The sequence below is a fragment of the Phalacrocorax carbo genome, chromosome 6, assembly GCF_963921805.1.
Source record: "Phalacrocorax carbo chromosome 6, bPhaCar2.1, whole genome shotgun sequence".
NCBI classification, from domain to species: Eukaryota; Metazoa; Chordata; class Aves; order Suliformes; family Phalacrocoracidae; genus Phalacrocorax; species Phalacrocorax carbo.
The window spans coordinates 58,833,483-58,855,899 of NC_087518.1; the positions used below are offsets into that span (position 1 = coordinate 58,833,483).

Sequence of the window (22,417 nt, forward strand, 5' to 3'; positions counted from 1 at the left end):
GGTCAGATTTGCATGTGCATACGTGAACAGGACAGATCAAGGGAAAAAATAGGAAATTCTGGGACAAAAAGAATGAAGCTCTGGGAACATCTGAGGAATCCTTCCTTTTGAAGAACCATTTGTGAGTTCACAGAAGAAGTCAATGAGATGCTCAGTAGCCCTAAATTCACCACGCTTGTCTTGCGCCTATTAAAAAACACAACCACAAACAGCCTAGTTCAGGTTTTTTTTGGAAAACAAAACTCACACTAAGAGGAAGTTTCAGGCATCACACCAAAACCATACTATTTTCACTTTAAAAATTCTGTGGTTTTATAAAAATTCCCTCCCCACCTTATCCTAAAATTTAAAGGGAACCGAAGGTATCGATTTTCTTCCTATTGATCTTGCAAAAATTTTCATACCTGAAGAACCACATGGCGTTCTATAAACCCAAACAGTTATTATTTACTTTTCACCCCACAGCAAACATGTAAAATACTTATTTTACTTGATGTATTCAAATCTTAACTTGACAGAATTTTATTTTTATTTTAACTTTCAAAGCACGCCTATCCATATGCTCTAAGCACATACACAGCATTCATAGAAAAAAAAAAAAGTAACATATATTCAAACTAAAATTATCCAACAAATAACATTTTCAAAATCACTAGTTAGAACAAAATAAATGCTGTCTAAATACCCGACCCAGAACATTCTCAGAACCCAAAGCAAAACAGAGTTTGCAGCATCTGGAGAAGCAAAACAGGCTGCAAATTCTGTCAAGGAAGAAGCAAATCACTGGATAGTGTGTTTCTCACCAGTACTGCCCTGCCAGCTCTTTTCCCTTATAAATCAACTATCCACTCAAGGACCTCAGGAGGTCTCATCTATTGTGGTAATACAAGGAAAGGAAAAGTTTTAGGAACCCAGAATCCAACCATTAATGGCTTTATACCTCAAGACTAACACCTTGCTAACTTCCAGATAAACTGCCCTCCAAGGACAAGGTCCTCCAGAAGACAGTGAGTCTGCTTAACTGTACGCTGATAAAGTTACCCTATTAATGTCAGTGGTACGAGAACATATTTCTATTTTTTTTCCTGGACAGTTACATAACATGAGACAAGTATGCAAGTCTCACCCAGCTAAACATGAAGAGCCTTGAAGATCAGAAATGTTGAAGAGCACAGAACATCTTAAATGACCAGATAAACTAATCTACTCCAGAATAACCCTCTGCTGCAGCAATGGAAAGTTCAATGCTAGATGATAGCACTTTATCTGAAATAATGGGGGGAAAATGCTGACACAGAAAACCACGAGGGAAAAAGTCTCCTGACAGTACTCAAACTAAGAGTCTGAAGTCTAGCTAAATATACACTTGGATACACCTATCATACTTTCAGAACTACAGAAACTAAGTGTATTCCTAGCATCTGTATGTAGATACTTAGGTTTAATCTATAACATACATTTTTAGTTTACACATTATTTGCCACATTTTCATCTTTTGCAATAGGGTTCAGTGAGCGTTGGAAGACATTCGAGCTACTCGTTTGTCCATCTTCTCAGTGGAAGAACCAAGCTAATCACAGTCTGCCCCTCAGCCCTCCCAAACCCACCAGATTGAATTTTTCTTCCCCCCCCCCCCTTATTTTGCCTAAACCACATTAAAAATTGTTGGATATGAACAGTTTTTCTCTGAGATTTTGGTAGAGTAAAACGAAGCTGTTATGCATTACCTACCTACATAAAGGTACAGTTTGCAGCCACATCAACAAAAAGAGAAGTAGGGTTGTAGCTACAATCACATTCAAGATGTAGTCAGGAATTTACAGGACTTAAAAACACACAATCAAGACAGGAGAAAAGGAAAAAAGATTAAAATTATAGCTCTGTAGTTACAACTCCGCTTCTAAATATAGACAGTTGAAAGTAAAGCTTTAAAAGAGATGGGGGCGGAATCTAATTCTGTCCAGCTGGTAGGCCAGAACCTCTCATGAACAGTGATACAACAAAGCATCCAGGGCATTATATGCAATTTAGAGAAATGTACAAAGTATTTTGATTCCAAGCCAGCTCCAACAGTATAGCCCTTCTGTTTATCAGTGACTATTTTTGAAACATCAGTATAGAAAAAGAATGGAATTTGAACAAAAAAATCGTCTTTGCAAGCATGGACAGATGAAATGGTGAAACGGTCACTGAAAAGACAGCTAGTAAACAGGAATAAGACCAGCATATATTCACAAATATCCTGTATAGCAGGAAACAGCCAGTGTAAATTAATGTCAACTCTGAAGGCTTTAATTAGCATGAAAACTTAGAGCAATCATTTCTGGCAGATGGTGCGCTTCAACACTTCCTAGGGGAAGGCTCAGCAGAGGGAAGACAGTGATTTAATGTCAGTGTGTGACCATACAGTCTCTCCTAAAATATCCAAAGCTCTACTCTTTGAAGAGTCCTATACTATACATACAGGGCAAGGACAATATTAACTCATCTTTCTTTCCATCAGATGCAAAATTTCTCATACACATACTTTTATCAGTCAAGTGCCTGTACTAAAAAGTCTGAGTTGGACACACATGAAACACTAAGGTCTTTAACCAGGCACATTACTCTACAAACTACATAAAAATTAATAATTTTTTTCATAAGAAATTGTGTGCAGCTTTAATTTTACTACTGTGGTAGATGATCTGTCTGGAAATTTGTATTAAATTCCTTCAAAGCATCTTGAAGAGAAAAAAAAAAAACCACAAAACAATGCCAACTTGGTGCTAATTTGGATCTTATTTCTGGCCTCTTGACAGTTCACAGTTTCACACCAGAGCTGTTATTAAACCAAATTTCACTTAATTTTGCTGCACAGCTTGTTTGTTTCAACAGGAATACAGGCTGGGGTTTTCTCCCGTTATTCAGGCAACAGACTAATTACCGGTATTGAGAAAGTTGTACGTTTTTTCTTTCCTTCATTGTGCTTTAAAGTGATTGTGAAGATCACAGCTTTATCTGTCTAATTCTCTAAGAAAACAATGTTGAAACAATCATACCACTTGCATTATTTTTCTCCCCACAACTTTGGAACTAATGACCTGTTTGACAGTGGGGTATCAAAAATTTATTTCTTTCTTACAATTTCAAAAAATAAGTGTCTAGAGGCAGCACAGGAAATTACTTCCTCAGTGACAACTTGCTAAGAGGAAGACTGTGTCACGAGGTTCAAAATTTATTAGTCAGAGAATCCGCACAAGAAGGAACACTATGAATATCCTAACCACGGTAACAGCCTTTGCTGATGCCTATTCTATACTAAGTACTGAAGATTACATGGAGCAACACTTATAACTATGGAATGGATTTTTATGTGTCTTGTAAAAGCACTAATTTCAGTTCAAAACCTCAACTGGAGGAAAGACCTTCACGATGTGTCTCGTGCTTCTCTTTCTCCTTCTTTCCCTCCTATGTGGATTGGCTTAACAATAATGGATAGTATAGATGCAGCCCTACTGAGGTTCAAACAAAACATAAGCCTTGTATGAGAAACATGTCTTTTCGAATCAGACTCTGTTAGTGTTTATGAAACTGTTTGTTAGATATTTATTTTATTAGGAAGGTTAGGAACACAGAATAGTATAGCTGTCAGCTGCCAGACAATCCAAGAAGCAATTACTTGTTCTGTGATCATTGCAAACCACACTGCCTCATGAAACAGAGAGCACAGTATCAATACTGGAATCCACTTTTGCTGTGGAATATTTGCAAGAGATTCTTTGCAGGTGTCTTTGCTCCATTCCATCCTCTCAATACCCCTCAGAAATCCACTATACTTCTACGTTAAGGAAACATTTAAGTATATTCATATCAGAGCCAGTACCAGACCCACAGAGACAACAACTACCTTAATCCAAAACTACACGGGTACTATTGACATCCAACTGCAATGGTGTAGAATGTCGAAAGAGGTGTTTGACAGCTGCCTTCATCACTACGTTCAAACTTGCTCTAATTGTGCTAGTTCTGCACTGGTTTTAGGTCTTGTTCACCTGAGGGATATTTGGCTGCATTAATGAAAAAGCATGAAAATGCCACAAGTCTGTTAAAAGTGGAATGTCAGTCAGGCAGAACCATAATCATCCAAGTGCACAAGTAGTTCCAAATGACACCATTTCTTCTGTTAATCCTTTGTAAGTTCAAGTTTGTGCTTTTAACAACACGAGGTTGTGACTCATCATCTCTCTGATTTTTGCCCAAATATATGTACATGACAAATCTTCCTAATAAGGACTGCAGACTTGTGATGTGCTCGGTCACAGAAAAATTGAAGTGAGTTTGACATTTCCAATATTCATTTATTTGAAATATGCCTTATAAGTTCTATAGTCTAAAATTATGCAAATAATTGAGCTAGCATTGCCTGTGAAAACTGGGAGAGTATTGAGGGCGGGGGGGGAAGAAACATTTACCCTTCCCAAAACACTAGAATAGGGAAAACAAGAATTATTCTACTTCCTTGGAGGAGATACTAGTCAAGATAACTGCACAGGACCACGAGCGTTCAGCACAGTGAAATGAAGCATTTGATACAGCAAATACAGCCAGGTACTCTTGGCCTCAGTAAGACGAGCAAGAAAGATGTCTAGGCTGACCCCCTTCTTCATCCACACAAGCGTGAAACTTTACAAAGAGCTTGGAAATTCTGGGTTTCCTGATGGCAGCCGCAAGACGCAGGCTAAAAAAAACCAACAGGTTCTAGCAACAGAAACGCATTTGAACAATTTTTCTTTTAAATAAAGGTATCATAGTATAAAGCTAGTTAAACAAAGCTCACCCATGGACCAGGTGACAAAAAAAATATTCCAGTTGTGCTTTATTTAGGTTTAATTGTCAACATCAGATAAAGAATATTACACACAAGCAGCTTTACAGTTTTACAGGCTAAAAAATAATTCTCTCTTGAAAGCAAAGAACTTTCATTTATTTTAGCTACTTTATTTTAGCCAATAAAACTAACTTTTGAAGACTTTCAAGAGCTCAGCAACTTCTAACTTTGGCCATTTAATTACTTCCAAGAGACTCTACAAATCAGATATAGGCTTTCTCAAGCAAACATTTTTTCCCCTCGAACTAGCTACCACACATGTACATTCCCAAACCAAACAGAAGAGAACACAACCTTATTGTGTTGAAAGTTGACAAAATTTTGCCGAGTTTTAAGAAGTGACTATCAGGTTTGAAGAAACTTCATCTCTTGTGTGTTTTGTCATTTTGGGTTTTTTCCCCCTGAAACTGCATGAATTAGTTACTGCAACATTAGAAGAGTGCTTTGGTATATTAGACTTATTTTTCCACGTTAATCCAGAAGATAATAGAAATTCCATAAAGACATACTATATCTGGTCATATAGATGTAAAAATCCTGACAGAATATAATTCTTCAAATAAATTACTATACGTACACTTCATCTTGGCTGCAGAGTAATGCAATTAGGTAGCTGTAATATAAGACAGCAGAAAAGTTTCTGGAAATCAGAAGAGTTCCATTAGGGAATGACACCATTCCCCTCGCTTTGGTTTATTTTTTTGTCCCACAAAATTAGGTTTTGCGTGTTTATATATTAAAGACTATATTACTCATTTTGAACTACTGAAAAAGTTATCATAGTTGTTTTTAAAATTAGAGTTAATCAAACTTAAACAACGACATGCCTGAGTCACAGTTCAGTATAATCGGATCCATGTGCACATGAACACTGTAATCCTAATGACTATTAGTTCTGGTCTACTGACATCAAATACAGCACTTGGGTTGAACAATGCATCATGAAAAAGTTTGATTAAAATGTGTGGTCACACTTTTAATTTTTGTAAACAGCATTAGAGCAATGAAAGACTAATCTACTCCTGAATGAGAATATCCACATAACGTTACACTATCTCACAAGTGCCTACATTGAAATAAAAATATTACAAGGCTTTGTAATATAACGCTGACAAGGTAAAATGGACTTCCCTATTCTGTTAGTACCAACTAATTTCAATGTGAGTGTAAGCATTAGAATATATACCTTAGCATATAAGGCAGAATGCTTGCCACAGGAAAACTAGACTTGCGCTCTCAATTGTCTTTTGCGTATACTAGATGAAAGGTGCAGAGTCATCCCAAGACAACTCAAGAAGTGATATATTTGCTGACTGTTGGTAGTGTCTTCTGCTGTAATACAAGTGGGCTGCCAGGTCATGGTGCAGAACATATAAAGATCCATTGTAAAAATTAAAGAAGGCTAGAGTTAGAAGTTGTTACCATAGCATTCTCTGTGTGTGTGCTATTTCCAATAGTAAAGCAACTGGAAGATCAAACACAGGAACGGCACTTGCTACTATGACTCAAGACACAAATGCTATTAACAGGCTGCACTAACAACATCCTTTGAATCTCTTATCATTTCAAAAGCATCATGCTTTAATTCTGAGCAGGCAGAACTTCTTGACGTTTTCCTCTCAAGCATTCTGTTCTTATTTTTATTGCTTGTGCAAAAGTGTTCTTCACAGGACATGGAAAGTTATCAGCTATGACTATAAACATATTTAAATACAGGAGGCTTTTGGTCTCTCAGGAGAGCATCTCTTGCAAATCATGTTTAGTAATTGCTCTTGAGAAGGAAGATGTAAGATAGAACTTCACTGTATACCACCATATTCTTTTTATGGCAGCAGCGCTGGCTGCTTGCATTCTCTAAAAGTATGCAAATCGAAGAAGCAAATTATGTTAAAAAGCCAGTTCATGTAAGCAGGTACAGCTCAGAGATCAGTGACAGAGGAATACTAAATACACTGAAGCCCTTTCTTCTTTCAAAGTGAATGGGGTATAGAGAAGAAAGACTTATTTTTCAAGTGAGAAGAAAGCTTGATCGTGTATGCTGCAAGCAAAAAGCATACAAAAACCACTCTACACACACAAGCCCACGTAATTAGAGCCGTCCTTCCCTCACAAGAGTTGAGAACAAGAAATCTTAGTGATGGACACAGCAAAACTATAAATCCTAATTCAGAAGTTGCCATTTGGTTATCCGCTCTCGGTGTTTAATTCTGTCACCCAGGCAACCTAACACTCTCTCATCTTTGTGCCTTTAACTGATCCACTGCGTTACACTGAATTTTTCTTGTGTTAGCTGGAAAACTTTTCCCATTTTATAGACCTCAGTATGAGAACAAAACGAAGCATATTTACAAAATTAATTAGTTTTTTGTATGACATTAAATATCAGTGATGATAATAGATTCCCAAAAGAAATGCGAGCTATGAAAGTGTAATTCTTTCTCAAGAGTCATGGATGTTGTAACCAGGAAGTCAGGCAAAAATAATAAACAGGGATAATTTGCCATTAGCTCAGTTGGGTTTCACCGAGTCTTCAAGAAAAAGCAGCTCACGTGTAGCTCTAGGTTGGAAGCAGCTGGAACACCACTCTCCCCTCTCACTCTGCACTCCACCATATAAGCACCAAATCCAAATCAAAATTGAGTTTGAATAGTTTTACTTTCTGGTTAAAACTGCTCTGTCAGAACAATGCAAAAGGTTGTTTCAAAGCAGTTCAATGACTTTTAAGTTTCCTCCATGGGAATAGTACATGCAGTGTTACGCCTTTTAAACATTCAGAGGCAAGACCTAGTCCTTAAAAATTATTTTTAAAAACTACACAGATTTCAAAAGAAAGACTAAAACTCCAAATCACTAGATCCCACAGAAAGAGTGGTATAGAAGGACATTTTAAACAGGCTTGAGTATTTAAGAGCCCACATACTGACTGATCTTATTGCAAAAGGAAAATTATTTTGAAGCCTGAGCTATTTAGTAAGTCAAAAAAAAAGAAGAAATTTGCAGAATTCCTGAAACCCATGCATCAGATTCACTGGTTCCCCTCCCCACCCTGCACAGGTTTCACACTGTTTTTTGTTTGGCTTCTTCCAGCAAAACCTAAACTGAGTACTAGGGAGAAAAATCAACCTCTGTAAAAATGCAGTTATAATAAACAGCTGCACCTATAACTGGACATTTAGAGGTCTAGAAAAATACATAATTCCTATGCAACAAACATATATAAATTAAGGTTTTACAAGGTACCTGGCATGAAGTTTGCTGCTTTTCCCATTCTGCAGAGGGTACTCTTCTATAACATCCTGTACAAAAGGCGGCTGCTGCCGGTGTGTTCTGGTGCACGGCAGTGTTCCCATGTGGCTAAACGTATCGCAAGACCTAATGGGAATTGTCCCCTTCTTCTTTCTGGGGAGAGTGCCATGGATAGAGATGTCTTGAAAGGACTCTGAGCGATGCTCAGTTGGCGAAGGTTTAGTGGTCAAAAGGTCCATGGAAGCAGCTAATGAGAACTGGTGGTTCACTGAGCCATTTCTGGGAAGACTTGAAAATTTTCCTGCAGCTATCATTTTTGGTCCTGGAAAAACAAAAACGAGATTTATCATAGCATATCAAAATCCCTACTTTAATGGAAGTTAAACAACATGACCAAGAAAGGCATCTAGAACTGAACTTCTGCTTTGCTTTGAGGCAGCGAGATACCTCAAGATGTAGCCTGTATTATAATCCAGTCACGTTGCTCCCAACTGCATGTGAAGCACTCATGTATATTAACTTTTATACATGTGAAAAGTCACAACAAAAAACAACCGATCTGGACACACACACACAGGAGCAGGCCCTGAGCAATTCTCCATTTTTATCCAGAAAGTTCCTCTTCCTTGCTCCTTCACATCCTCTGAAGACTCAGACATCAACTTCAAATCACTAACAAACAGCAAAGTTTTAAGAACATTTTGACAGAAAATAAAGGACACTCTATATCTTGGTTTGGAAGAATATGTTTCTAAACCCAGTAGTTGGCACACTGTGAGGAAAAACTGTATGTCAAGAGTCTTTCTCAGGTAATAAATCTAGCAGAGAACTGGTCACATATTTCTAACAGGCTGTAAACTAAAGGGCTCTACCCAAGAGATAAGGGCAGGAGCAGATTACTGGAATTCTCTTCTTCAGCATGCACACCCTGCTGGCTCAACTCGTTGTTGACATTAGGGATTTGCATAGCTGTCAGTCTCTTGTACAATCAATTATAGCCTGTCATACAGTACAGGTTTTTCTGTTACGTGAGCAAAAAAACCTTCAAGAAACACTTCAGGCACATTAACAGATTGTTGTTCTGTTCCTTCAAAAATGCTGCTCAGCGCTCACTTTATGGTGCTATATTACAGAAGACAGGCTGCTTTATCCTATCCAGTTATATTAGCCTGCAAAAGCCACTCTATGGAATGTACAGATAGACCTAAAGATCAACCAGTCCTACATTATTTAACCTGGGTGGTAGTCAACCAGGTGCCTCCTAAAAAAACTGTAAAAGCCACAGGAGCAGCAGAGATTGATATGAAATCAGAAAGCAGAAGAGCTTTTGGAAATAACAGTTATGGACAGGGAGAATCTGTTCTGACCTTGGTCCAGTTCCATGCTGAAAAATAAGAGCAGTACCCTGAAGGGCCAGCAGCCTGGAGGGCAGCTGCTTACAGCTGCACAAGAAATACTCCGGTTTTGGGGAATGCGCAGGTGTGGGAAGAAAACAGAGCTAGCTCTGCAGTCCTCCTCCTCCAGCCTCACTATCACAGGTACTATCAAAGTGTTGCTTCAGTGAAGCTACTGTTACTTCCACTCAGAGGTTATCATAAAAGGCTTAGTTTTACAGTAACTCTAAAGCTCATTTCAAATTTATGTTAGAATTCTACTTCCAGTCGGCTACGTTGCAGAGATTCACAGGCTGGATGATGTTTCCAAGCTTCAACAACAAATCCCTTCACACTTCTGCCTTACTGAAGGTCCTACAATAAATACGCATTAATTACAGATTATAAATAATATTTAGGTTTTTTTTTTTACTCGTCAATTTGCCAATGCTCTGTCTGAGCACAGCTACTACGTACTATAGTAGAAAAGCCTCTGGAAACAGCATCTCTGCCCAGAGAGAACCTGTTTGACTTTGGTCAGGTTTCGCATTGAAAAGAGTAGAAAAGAGTTGAGAAGTTAATAAGAACTGACATTTTTTTTGTTACACAGATCCAACGGGAATTCGAAATCCCACAGAAACTAAACCACACCCTCACAAAAAAAAGCTTCCAAAAATTATCATATGGGCCCTTGATGTGAAATACTAAATCACCTCTCCATTTATTGTGTGGTTTCAGGACAGTTTCTGCTGGCTAGTATTAAAAATATCACATAATTATTTTCAAAAGAATAAAACAGTGCTGTAAAGTCAGTTTTGCATTACTGTTGTTCTAAGCAAAACAATTGGTCCAGAGATAGAAAGGTCTAAAATGCAAATGCTTACCACAAAGCTACAGCAAACTGACAGAGCTTGCTTCCAGTAAATTCAGCTTTATTTTGAGAGAGGAAAGATAAAAATTACTTTGGACAATGGGGGGAAGGGGGGGAGCTTCTTAAAATTCACATGTTCATTTGGAAACTCAATTTTATATGTTACTGTAGTAAGGCAACAAACACCAAGAGCCTCAAAAATTGGAGGCTAGCTTGCTCATATTGCAAACATGTTAATTCTTTCTGGGGCTGCTGAGGTTCTGTACTTAAGAATCATACTTTCTTATTGGTTTATAAAAAACACTTCCAAATCTCTGAATTCTGACTATCTAAGTGCAGGTTATCCAGTCAGAGAGAGTTTCCTTAAGTTTTCCTGCAAGATTACCACTATGCTGAAATGGAACACATGACATTCCATGCAAATGGGTATCAAAACCAAGCAGGTGTAAATATAACCAATGAAAGCTTCAGTTCAGTACTTGATACCAGTTGAGTCCACAACAAGCTTACAATGACAGTAAACTGTCAACCACTTCATGTTTGAGAATCCATTAAAAAAAGCTGAGCATTCCCTCTCCTAATCAAATCACAGGATTATTATTATAGCAATCCATTAGGTTTCCAATCCAACAGTCTGTGAATTTTCAGCAAATAAACCATGACCCTCTGAAGTACAGCATTTTTCATTTAACGTCCCCTCCTAAGAAGCCTTTTTTAAGAAAGGAAACCAAACTCCCTCAGTTACGTCTTAATCATTGCACCTTTTAAGTCACACTCAGTAACATTCCATGACTTACAAAATCAATACTCAATCCTCAAATTCACAGCTGAGTTTTGTTCCGAGTCATCAAGTTAGAATTCCAAAGTTAGAAATACCTACATTCAGGAACTGGCAAGACACTCAGCCACAATTATGTGAGCACAGAAGCTCTGATGATATTTCAAGCAATCCTCCTTGCAAGACCCCCAAAACAAAACTCCTAAACCAACAGGTCTGCTACCTCCTACCCATAAATACATCTGCTTGCCTATCTGCTGGTGCACTATGTATCCTTCATAAATGTAAACCAAGAACTAAAACAATTAGCTCAATAACAGAAGTCCTACCAAACTATCCATACATTTTTCTGATATTGAAGGTAGACCCTGCAAGGAGGGAGCCTCTTCAGCTGAGGACTCTGGAATGTCTCAAATACTTTAACATATGATTCAAAGACTTTACTGGATATAGAAACCCTGAAAATTTCACTCCCCAAGAGACAACGTGCTTTGAACATCTGCCATCACGTAATCCACAATGGAGATGGTAGAAATTACAGCAGAACAATAGCCCAAAAGGAACTGAAATTTAACTGTACACACTCCCATTTCTCAAAATGCCGCATCTAACAAAACAGAGCACCTTGGAAGTCATACAAGTTTCCTCTAACTAGACGCAAGCAAGATTGACTCATGCCAACATAATGTTAAAAACGATAGGTGAATTGTGTTTATATGTGGAGTGGCATTTCTTTTTCTTCAGTCTGTAATTTGGGAATATACATGGGAATGGAATTGCCAGGAGTCAGACTGTGAATTCAGAGAATTGGAGGGCATGAAAGGTTTCCAGGTATCTTCTGACATGTCCTGTTTTTTTGTTATGAATGGGGGCGAGTACAAACGAAGTAGTCTTTAAAATCAACATGGCATTTAGGGAAACAGTATGAGATTGGACATAAAATACATATCTGGTGGGCAAAACCAAATGTCCACCAAGCTCTAATCTGATGGGATGTGCATCTCTTCACAGCACTTCTCAAAACAAAAAGGAGCCATATGAAGAATGAAACAAACAGCCTTCGCTTCCCCAAAACAACATACAAAATACTCATCTACTCCTCTTGGCTTTGGCATGCAAATACAAAGTTGTCGGCTCTGCTTGTCTTCATGAAAACTTTCTGATGTTCTGAAGAAATGTTCTGAAGTTTCATTCAACCTGATACAGGTATAAGAATAAGCGTCCCTTCCATACCACAACTAGTGCCAACAGCTGCTGCTCCCTTGTTTCAATACATGGGAGGAGGGGAAGTTGCGAAAAGGGAGATCTCCAGTTTGGCCTCAGAGGCTGATGAATGGCATAATAAACAGCCCAAGGCTGTATATGCTCATGCTAATGGAAACCTCATAAATGGAAACAGAAAAGAAATTTCAGAGTTCCAAATCAGACTCTCAAGCTATCTCAAAACTCTTGAGTTACATCTAAAACAGTTTTGAACACCAAAAGATTCACACTTCTCTCAAAGTTATTGATCCGCAGCCTGGGTGATTCTCCCTGTTAGATCAAACTTTCTGAAGTCTATACCTGGTGTTACCACATGGTGCAATACTTAAAGTCTTACCATATCTTTATCATTATACATGCTAGGAAGCTAAGGGGGCTTGAACATGGTTTAATTACATCCAGCTGAAGAACGACTGCCTGATGTTTTCAGGTTTTTACAAGATGGAGTCAAGTTTTGCGAACCCCCCCTTCCTTACTTCTGACACAGCAAATCTCCTCACAACCTATTCCCACCCACCTGCCCTCCCTCCCTCAAAACCAGTAACAATAAATTCCAATGAGTAGGAGATACATTACGCTTTTCTCCCTGCTAAGTTACTTGGCACATTTGCATGCACTATGCAGATGCACATAGGAAATAATGAAAGGGATCAACCTTAATGGTGAGGAAAGTCAAGTTCAGGACAAAAAACAGAACCATTTTCTTGGATTTATTTTTTTGTGTAGTAAGAGAGTAAGCTAGGGAAACAGAAAAAGCATGACTGAAAATCCACTGAAGTTTACATATCATGGGAAGAAATACAGTTAAAACTACAGCCACTATAAACTCAAGGTAGAGTACACGTTAATTGTCTCCCTAGAAGCAATGTAGCCTTCTACATTAGTAGAACAAGAAAAAAGAGGATTCCTGCTCCCAAAATGGCTTAAGAAACAGCTTTCTACTACCTGCATTTTCTGCCCTCCCCCCCCCCCTTTTTTTTTTTTTTAAACATGATAAACTGATGCAGGAACTGCTACAGAGACAGGTCGCAGGACTTTGAGAAGAATATTAAGGTTCAAGAACCTACAGCCTGATAAGGAGAAATAGATTGAGAAAGCATACGCAATAGTTCAAAGGCTTTACGCTACTATCAGAAAAAACATGAGTCTGTCGAACATCAAAAACTCCCCACAAGATTACAGCCAGGTCAGTGCTTCCAAAGGGTCTTGAAGTGCTACCAAAATGTTTGTGCTCTCTTTCTCTGTCATACAATTTCCACCCCCCCATACATCCTTGCACTGTAATCAGACAATCTATTTAAAATGTTATTTTTAACTATTGTTCTCAGGCAACAGAAAGCACACAGGCCAGGATAAGTGATTTTTTAAATTTCTCTGTTTCGAGATGAGAGAACCAGATAAATCCCACGCTTCATGAGTTTTCACATGTAAATGCCTTGATATCTATAAAACATGCCATGAGAAAGTGATCACTGAAGAGGATTCAATAAGTAAAGACCTCTTTACTTGGCCTACACTATTATCTCAGAAACTGAAGTGCCCAACCAGTGCGCTCCATAATCCTGAACGGTATGAAGCCTTGACTTGATAAAACATTCTCTCCCCATTTTGCTGGCAGAAATAGAGGACTTCACCAAGGTTACAGTCAAATCTAAGCGTTTTTCAGCTAATGCTTAAAAATACAAGCTTTTGTTCCTCCTCTAGCATAGGAAGTCATTTATTATTTTGCCTGCTCGTCTGTTCCCACGATGTTACTGAGAAAAACCCTACAAACCAACCCACTCTAAATGAAAATTAAGTATTTAAAAAAATTCTTCAGCACTAAGCACGCAACTTAATCATTTTGAACTAACAACCGACTTGGGGAAATTGCAAATCTGGACAGAAAAAAACGCTTTTTTACACGCTCCTCTAACTAACAACAACAAAAAAGGACACGGCATTTCCTTTCTCTCGGTATCTCGGGTACGCCGGTACTTTATACTTCGATAATATTTAAGGTACTTCCACGGGATCCGCTCCTATGAGCGCTGGATCCGGCGCCTCGGCGCGGCACTGCCAGCAGCCCCGCAGGTCGCCCTGCGCCCGCGCTCCGACAGAGCCGGAGGGACAGACGGACGGACGCTCCCGCACCCTCACACCCCCCACCGCCCCCAAGCTTTCCGTTCTCTGCCCGACAAGACAACGCTGTTACCGGTCTGATCGCCGCTGCTTCTCTCCGGGCTTTCCGGGGATCCGTCGGAGGTTTTGTCCCGCCCCGGTGCCAGGGAAGGGGCGGCCGGGGCCGGACCCGCAGCCGCCGGCGGCGCGGAGCCCTTCCAGTAAGGGAGGCCGGCTGGGGAAGGCTGAGGCGAGCCCGGGGTACGGCCGTGCCGAGGCGGGAACCGGCCTGCCCTAACGAAGAGCAATTCGCGATAACCACGCAGAGGGTGACTCAACCGGAGCCTTCCGAGAGAGCCTTTATCGCTCGCTCCCGGTCCCGCGGCTCTCACCGTTTCCACCCCACCCAAGCAAACGAGACCGACTCCCGGGCGCCAGTCACCGCGTAAGCGCGGCCCCCACAGCCCCCCGCAGTCCCCGCGGCCCCTCAGGCAGGGCGGCGGTGAGGGGCTCCCCGGGCTGGGCCGCCCCGCCCGCGCCCCGCCGTGCCTCACGCCGCTGCGACCACACCCCTGGGCAGGCCGGGTCCCGCCGAACCCCCGGCCCTCACGCCCTGTACGTGGAGTGACCTCGCCTTGCCCTTTTCCGTGGATTCAATAACTCCGTTTTCATGCTTTCGCCTCCCAAATTAGCGCTTCAGCAAAACCCAACAGTTTCCTAAACCCAGCCCGTTCGCAGCCACCTCAGAGTCCATCGCCCACACCATTCCCTTACACCAGCGGGCTTCCCCCTCGTCCCACCGCCTTACATTCAGTTTGTGCAACAGGTTGGTGGTAAAAAACGCGTTTTCTAAAACAAAGAACCAAATAGCCATAAAGGATCGGGAGCTACTGACAGAACAGATGGCTAGTTAACCTCCTCTTGTAAAGTACACCCTTTACAACAATCAGATAATCACAGATAGAACATTCATTTTTAACAAATTACCTCAGGCACCTTCGGCTGTACCACTGACTCATCCAAAGTGCTTTTGCTCAAATAGAAATCAAGGCACACTCACTTGACTTTTAAAGCACTGGCTAGTTCAAATTTTTCTTCAACGTTGTGTTTGTCCCTTTGCTGTCAGCACAGCCTTTCGGGCTGCCTGGCCAACATTTCTCTCGCTTTGCCACAGTTACTCCAGTTGTCCACAGCGATTTTGATAGCACTGTTCTTTCCCCCTTGTCAGCGTTCACAAACCAACATTCTGCAAACCTCTTCACAGCTATCCTATTAGCATCAGAGGCAATTATTTTTCTGCCTAACCAAACATTTAATTTATTTTGACGTAAAAAATTTGATCCCTGAGTTGTATGGTTCTTCTGTTCTAGGAGATCCTCTTCAAGCACTACTTTCATTTCACTTTAATGTTCAATCCTTTCTCCCTCTCTCTCTCCATTTTTACCAGGACTAGTTTTAATAAGCTGCTTCTGTTGTATCCACTTCAAAGCCTGACCACAGGATGTTGCTGAAGTCATGGTCCTAAACGATCTACATAAGTGTCAGTAAGGAGCAGATTATTCATCTTCCAGGACCTCTACATATTATCAAACCAATCGCCAAAAATAAATGAAACTGTGGTATTGTCACTCCAAACAAGTTGAGCTACATCCAAGGGTGACAACAGCAGGATTAAAATTCCATATGACATCCACAGAGACATCTCTGGGTATTGGGTAGAACTAGGACATCTACCTTTTTGTAGTTTGGGGGTTTATGCATTGTCCAGAACACTCAATTTTGCAATAAAATATGTAAGGTAAAATATGTAAGGCAAAATACCTGATGGCAAAATGAGTTTTGTTTTTGGTTTGTTTTTTTTTTTTTAATGAGGCAATTCAAGACCAAAAGAGCACCGGACCTTCCACTGAAGTCTAGCAAGAGCTTAAGAAACGTTTAGCTCAAGACGAGACTCTTTAGCCATCGTGTATATTGTAGAAGTGGGAGAGGAAAGGTCTTGGAAGAGTCTGGGAATTCTCATAGATATGAGTAGAGTCTTTGCATAAGAAAGCTCAAGTAAGACGAAGTTTAGTATAACATTAAAGAGAAAAAATTACAGGCAGAGGGTGCTGAAATATGCAGTAAGGGAAGAGGAGGAGACAGAAGATTGGAAAATTTAGTTTATCTAATATGCTGAGGTAAAGGAAGCTCGCAGTGGCATTTCTGACTGCTGCTCCCCTTCCCACTGCAACACCACTTTGGTTCCTTAAGGCAGGCATGAGCAATAGGAAAGCATGATCACTGTTGGTGTTGCCAAGCACCTGTTACAAAAACAGCTTCCAAAACAGAAAAGTTGAGGTAAATGTGGAAGACAACAGTCTCCCAAAGGATTCATTCACTGGTGCTAGGACATAAGTCACCACTTATGGCATGCTGATGGATGCAGACTTCCACACTTACATAACAGAAAATGGTAACATCATACTGACACTGAACAGAACCTTGAAGCTAAGATCAAACTTCAAACCAATTTCACATAAAACGAGGCCTAAATGCACAACAGCAACTCACTCCAATCTTTTCCCAATTAAATTTTTCCCCAAATGCAGTGACATTTGAGCTACTGATGAAATAGGAAAGCTAGCAAATCTTGAAGAGCTGATGGCACTCTGCTTTTGTCATTGCTAGTTGTACAAAACCAGGGAAGTATTTATAACAGAGAGGCACCAGAAATGTTTCAGGCAGTGACAGATTCCAGAATTTCACTGCCACAAGTAACAATCTACGGAGATCTCCCTTAGGATATTTCTGGCACAATCTTTCTTCAAAATATACCTGGGGGAGGGAGGGGAAGAGCAGGGGGAGGAAAAAGGAACCAAAGACCAACAGACTATGATTTCATCTTGGACACCAAAATGCCTCACTAACGACCTGTGCAAGAAAAATGGAATTATGGTGAGAATACAGAAAGAGGAGGTGAGATAGCTGGATTATACTTTCAGTTCTAGTATTTTTACCCACTTACTTCCTGTATGACATATATTTTTCTAATACACATCAGAGTGGTAGCTATTTTTCACAGGAAAGACTGTATAGTACCTTACCAGCTTAGCAAGGGGAAGATGGTACAGAAGCGCATGCTATTCTTTTCCTCACTGCAGAAAGGAAAATGTCTTGCCTCTGTATCTAAACCATAGGTTCCACAGTTGAGGTAAAAAAACATCTAAAAGCATGCCTAAAACTCAGACCGGTTAGGACATCAGATGGTCTTATTGGCTGATTCTAAAAACTCAGAAATTTTTGGCACTGTAATTATATAGGAAGTAATGTCATGGTTCATTGTCATGTTTTATGAATAAGAACTAGAAAAGGAGAAGTAATTTCCTTAGTAACATGACTGGGTGCTAAGTAATGGGACTGGTAGCTGGGCAGCCCTGCATAAACTGTGATTACTCTTGCATGAGTCATTACATCCTTTTCCTACCAGTTTTATTCTGTTTTCAGATGAATTTGAAAATTGGTCTTTGTCTTCACATATGACAATTTACACAACCCATCCTTGTACACACCTGATGCAAAGCTGTTGAAGAAAATTTGTCTGCAACCAGTAAGAATGAGGAATTTCCAGGACTGTGTACACTAGCTATGTTAGTTGTGAGTTTCTTTGATTGAAGCTAGATCAGATTCCTGGTTGCAAAAATTTTGTTGTTTTCATTTTATATGTACTTTGAAAACAGGTTTACTGAGATGTGGGATGAAGTCTGGAAGCACCAATATCTTCAAACAAGCACAGCACCTCTGTCAAGCCCTCTCCATCAGTATTCCATGTCGACCTGCCATCCCCCTTAATCATCTATATTGCATCACGCTGTCTGTGTATCACCTTGCGCTGTCCTTTGTGACATCGGCCTGGGGGGGGCTGGGAAACCAGCAGTGCTGGCCACCACTGGCCAAATATCACACACTGCCGCGACCTTCTATGGTCACCCTTCTGCTTTGTGGAAGAAGGGAGTGCAAAGTGCAAGGGGAGTGCCACCTAGTGCAAAGACACCTATACAAGCAGCTACCTAAACAGATGAGTGAGGAGGAGCATAACTGGGACTTAGGTCCCCAGATCTGTGATGCTGTACCTTGTGTACCTTCATTGTGCCAAGAGTTGGGTACTTGCCAGTTCTTGACAGACCATTTTCCAAATGTGCCTAGCTTACGGTAACAAACAAGATGATGGGACAAAACAAGAGGATTCACCGGAACTTTTCAGTTTGACCTTAAACATCACAATTCCAGTCTTCCTAAAGTAACTGGGAGAAAATTAATCTACTCTAAAAGCACTGCTATGCAGCTGCAATGATAAAATGCAGAAGTAACTATGCAAGATGAGGACATGGTATGCATGGATTGCTCACACAGCAGTTCTTGTAGATTTCCTGATAAACAAAAGTCAAAGCAAGTTTCTACTGTAGACTTATCCTAAAAGAAAAGGACCCAAACAAACAAAATGCTGTGTTCCCTCAACTCCCACAGATGCCACGCAGAAAAAAATAATGATCAGCATAACTGTAGGCTAGGAAATTGAGTTTATTCGCTGGTAATTTTCAGATTAATCAAAGATATATCAGGCCAAATTAGAATGACAATACAAAGTGAAAAATGCTCCAGTTCTTGAAATCTGACAATATTTAAAAAAAAACCAACCTATGAGCTATCACAACTGTGCTTTTAAGCCCCTCCCCAGCTGCCAGCTGAAACAGACAAGTTAGTCAGCAGCTGACCAAACCTCTGTAATACAGCTACCAATGTCCAAGTCTTGCTATTTGATCTGACTTAGGTCTGGAGACACAAGGGCTTTCACAAACTCCCAAAGAGCTATCTGTTACGAGTCAGAGCTAAGAAGCCTCACGATCCCCAGCCTTAGAAAAGTTTGCAAGCAGAAACAACCCATAGCTGATCATCCTGGAAATAATGCTGTAAAGCAGGAGAGTTTGAGGAGTTACATAAACCTGAGCTCATTTGGCGACAAACTAGAGCATGAACATGCTCCGGCTTGCCGGAGTATCTGGCTACAGCACATTTAATTTTTGCAGACCTAGAAGAGTGCAAACTGGGTACATATAATACCAGATGTCTGATCTTCATTTACGATGGGCTAAAAACTTTAGTTCAGATAAATCAGTATTTTCCAATAGGAATTGGTTTACTGTTAAACTCTTCTAATCGGCAGCTCACTATTGTAAGTCTTAAGTCAGAAAGAAAACAAAACTTTTGTAAGGGTTTGGAAAAAATTTTCACTGTAGCTATCAGAAGTTCTTAGAGCTACAAAATTCCATATGTTTCAAGTCAGCTAGTATCAGCCACTGCTAGAACAAAAAAAAACCAAACTAAGTACAAGCCCTTGTCAGGTATAATAAAACTGAGTCTCATCATTAACAAGAAACAATTAGTAATAAAAAAACTAGTAAAAAAAAATTACTGCACATATGCTGTGATAATAACATATTGTGTTCCTCCCCCCGGCCTTCAATTTGGTACTGAAAATCACATTGAACAACTCGTGCTGCATAGATTGACAGACCTGTATCAGTAGTTTTAAATACATGGCTAAAACTGCACTAAAACACGCTTTCTTTTTTGACTGGGTTTGATAAATGACATATTAAACTGGAAAACAATACCAGAAAGAAGCTGGACAAGGTTTTATGGGCTTTACCAGGGGCGCTATCTTCCTCTCTTTGCTTCTAGCAGTGGAAGAACTGTTCCTACAGAGCTAAGATTTCCTTGTAAGCTGCTGTTTTTCCATGTTTCTATAAGAAGCCTCAAATACAAGAGAATCAACAGCCTCTCTTTGCATGTGACAGATGTTGGGGAGTTCTTTTATTTAGAAGATAACTGATGTAGAGACAAGGATAAACAGAAGGCCAGAAAGCCGCAATAAACGAATTTGGAACTTTCAACAGATTAAATGGCACAGAGGTGTACGTTTACAATGTTGTAACAGTGTCTATATTTCTAGCCCCCTCAAACAGAAATGGCAAAAACCTTCACATCCTTGTATCTCTCAGCAAGAGCAAAATAGACCACACAGGCAGCCACACCACCTCTAATTGTTACGCAGATGAAAGGGTTCAAAGCAGCCTCCTCTCCATCTATTGGCAAAGCTACCAGAATACTTTAGCACTAGTCTGGAATCTGCCAGGTTGACACTACATACCACTGCTCCAAAGCACTCTGGTTGTGTCTGTAATGTTTCAAAGAGAAGAAAAAAAACCCAAAACAAACCCAAAATGAGTAAAAGGGCTTTATCTGAGAGTGACAAAGGCAAGATATTTGGGTTTGACAAGGCAAAACCAGTTATGGCTTTATGCTAATTATTTTGGCCATCTAACAGAAACACATGAGGGAGTCCCTCAGTTATTTCACACGTTCTTTGAAGATGGGCTTGTCTCTATTTATATTGTCCCAAGCACAAGCAAGGATCTGTACTGCTTGCTCATCTTCTTTCTTAATAGCACACATCTCAGGTCTTCTATGTAATGAATGACAAGGAGAAGACCCACATGGCAAGAAAGCACTTTTAACTTTACACCACTGCAGCAGGGCAAGAAATACAACATATTCAGAAACAGTTATTTAAGAATTTAAATGCCAAATCTTTTTTCCCCACCAAAAGCAGGAAGTTATGGAATATGAATTACATTTAATCTAATTCAGGTTTTGCATATTACTTTATATTCACCCAAAATAAATGATGTCAATGCATATATTATTTAAATCCATTAAGGCTGGCCTTCTTTGTATGACAAATAAAATTATAAAAGATCTAAGTATATATCCTATTAAAACTGCAATCTCTCTGCATAAAAAAAACCTGTGCAAGACAAAAAGGAAAGATTCTTTGTATCTTTTGCCTCTCAAAGGAAAACACTCTAAGATGGTAATGAAATCTCATTAAGACATAAAATGCTACTTAATCAGAATTCAGCTCAGTAAAAGAAGGTACTGGAAAAACAAAGTTCTAGCTCTTGGAACACCTCATAAAAAGCTTCCTGTCACTTAACTTTCTATGTATCTTTCCACTCATAACTCAACCAATGACGTAAAATACATTATGCATGATGTACACATGAAAATAAATAATTAAATGTAATTAAATGTAATCATGAAATATACACAAACATTTTAATAGGCTAATGATAGAACACTTTCCAAATTAATTCTCTATTTAAATTCATAGTTACAAATGAACCAATAAATATCTTCCATGTCTGGCAATATTCAATGTATTTTTTTATTATATCAAAATCGAAATTTGCATTTATATACATATTTACATTACCCTCTCTACAGGTAAACATTTCTACCACACTGAAGGAGCTGGTCACAATATGGTGGGATTCTTCAACACATCTGAAGCACGATTTATTCTTTTACTCTGGGTCATAAGAAATAATAATAAAACCACACTCCTTAAGACTGTAGCACGATAAGGTAACATGATTAAATATCATACTGTCGCAATCCCACATAGCATCAAACCCTGCTTTAGTCATGTTGAGAAAACCACGGTTCCTTCCTGGGGCACTACTCTTAAGTACTGGGCTAGAGCTTTCAGGATGGCTGTCTTGAACTGCTGATTGTTACAGGACACAGCGCTATGCCTCATGCTCTGGGAGAGAAGACCTTTTTGTGTAATACAGGAGTCAGATTACACCTAATTTGTCATCAGTTTCTCACATACCAGAAGAAGCTACTTCTAGAAGAGGATATGTAATTTCCTGGCTTCTTTGCAATACCAAACAAACATTTCTAAGACTACAAAAAGGTGCTAGGTAGCTGCTGAGAACATTCCTGTAAGCGCAGACAGAACCGCAGCCCAGATTTTGGTTTACCTGGGAGTGGTTTAGTACTTGAATTTTGGATGCACCTTGATTCCACATTGG

At 39.7% G+C, this 22,417-nt stretch overlaps 1 protein-coding gene across 2 annotated transcripts in view; it reads right to left on the bottom strand.

The window, feature by feature from the left end:
* Nucleotides 1–22,417, bottom strand: part of BCAR3 (BCAR3 adaptor protein, NSP family member) — a 75,267-nt gene that overhangs the window by 45,408 nt on the left and 7,442 nt on the right. Inside the window, exons 1-2 of one of the 2 annotated variants that reach the window (XM_064455522.1) lie at nt 14,596–14,988; nt 8,111–8,438 (exon numbers count right to left, since the gene is read on the bottom strand). In XM_064455522.1, the coding sequence (XP_064311592.1) occupies nt 8,111–8,430 (320 nt within the window). In that variant the 5' untranslated portion in view covers nt 8,431–8,438; nt 14,596–14,988. Of the gene's footprint in view, nt 1–8,110; nt 8,439–14,595; nt 14,989–22,417 lie in introns of those variants that run through there. The other variant, XM_064455523.1, reaches the window with a different exon arrangement.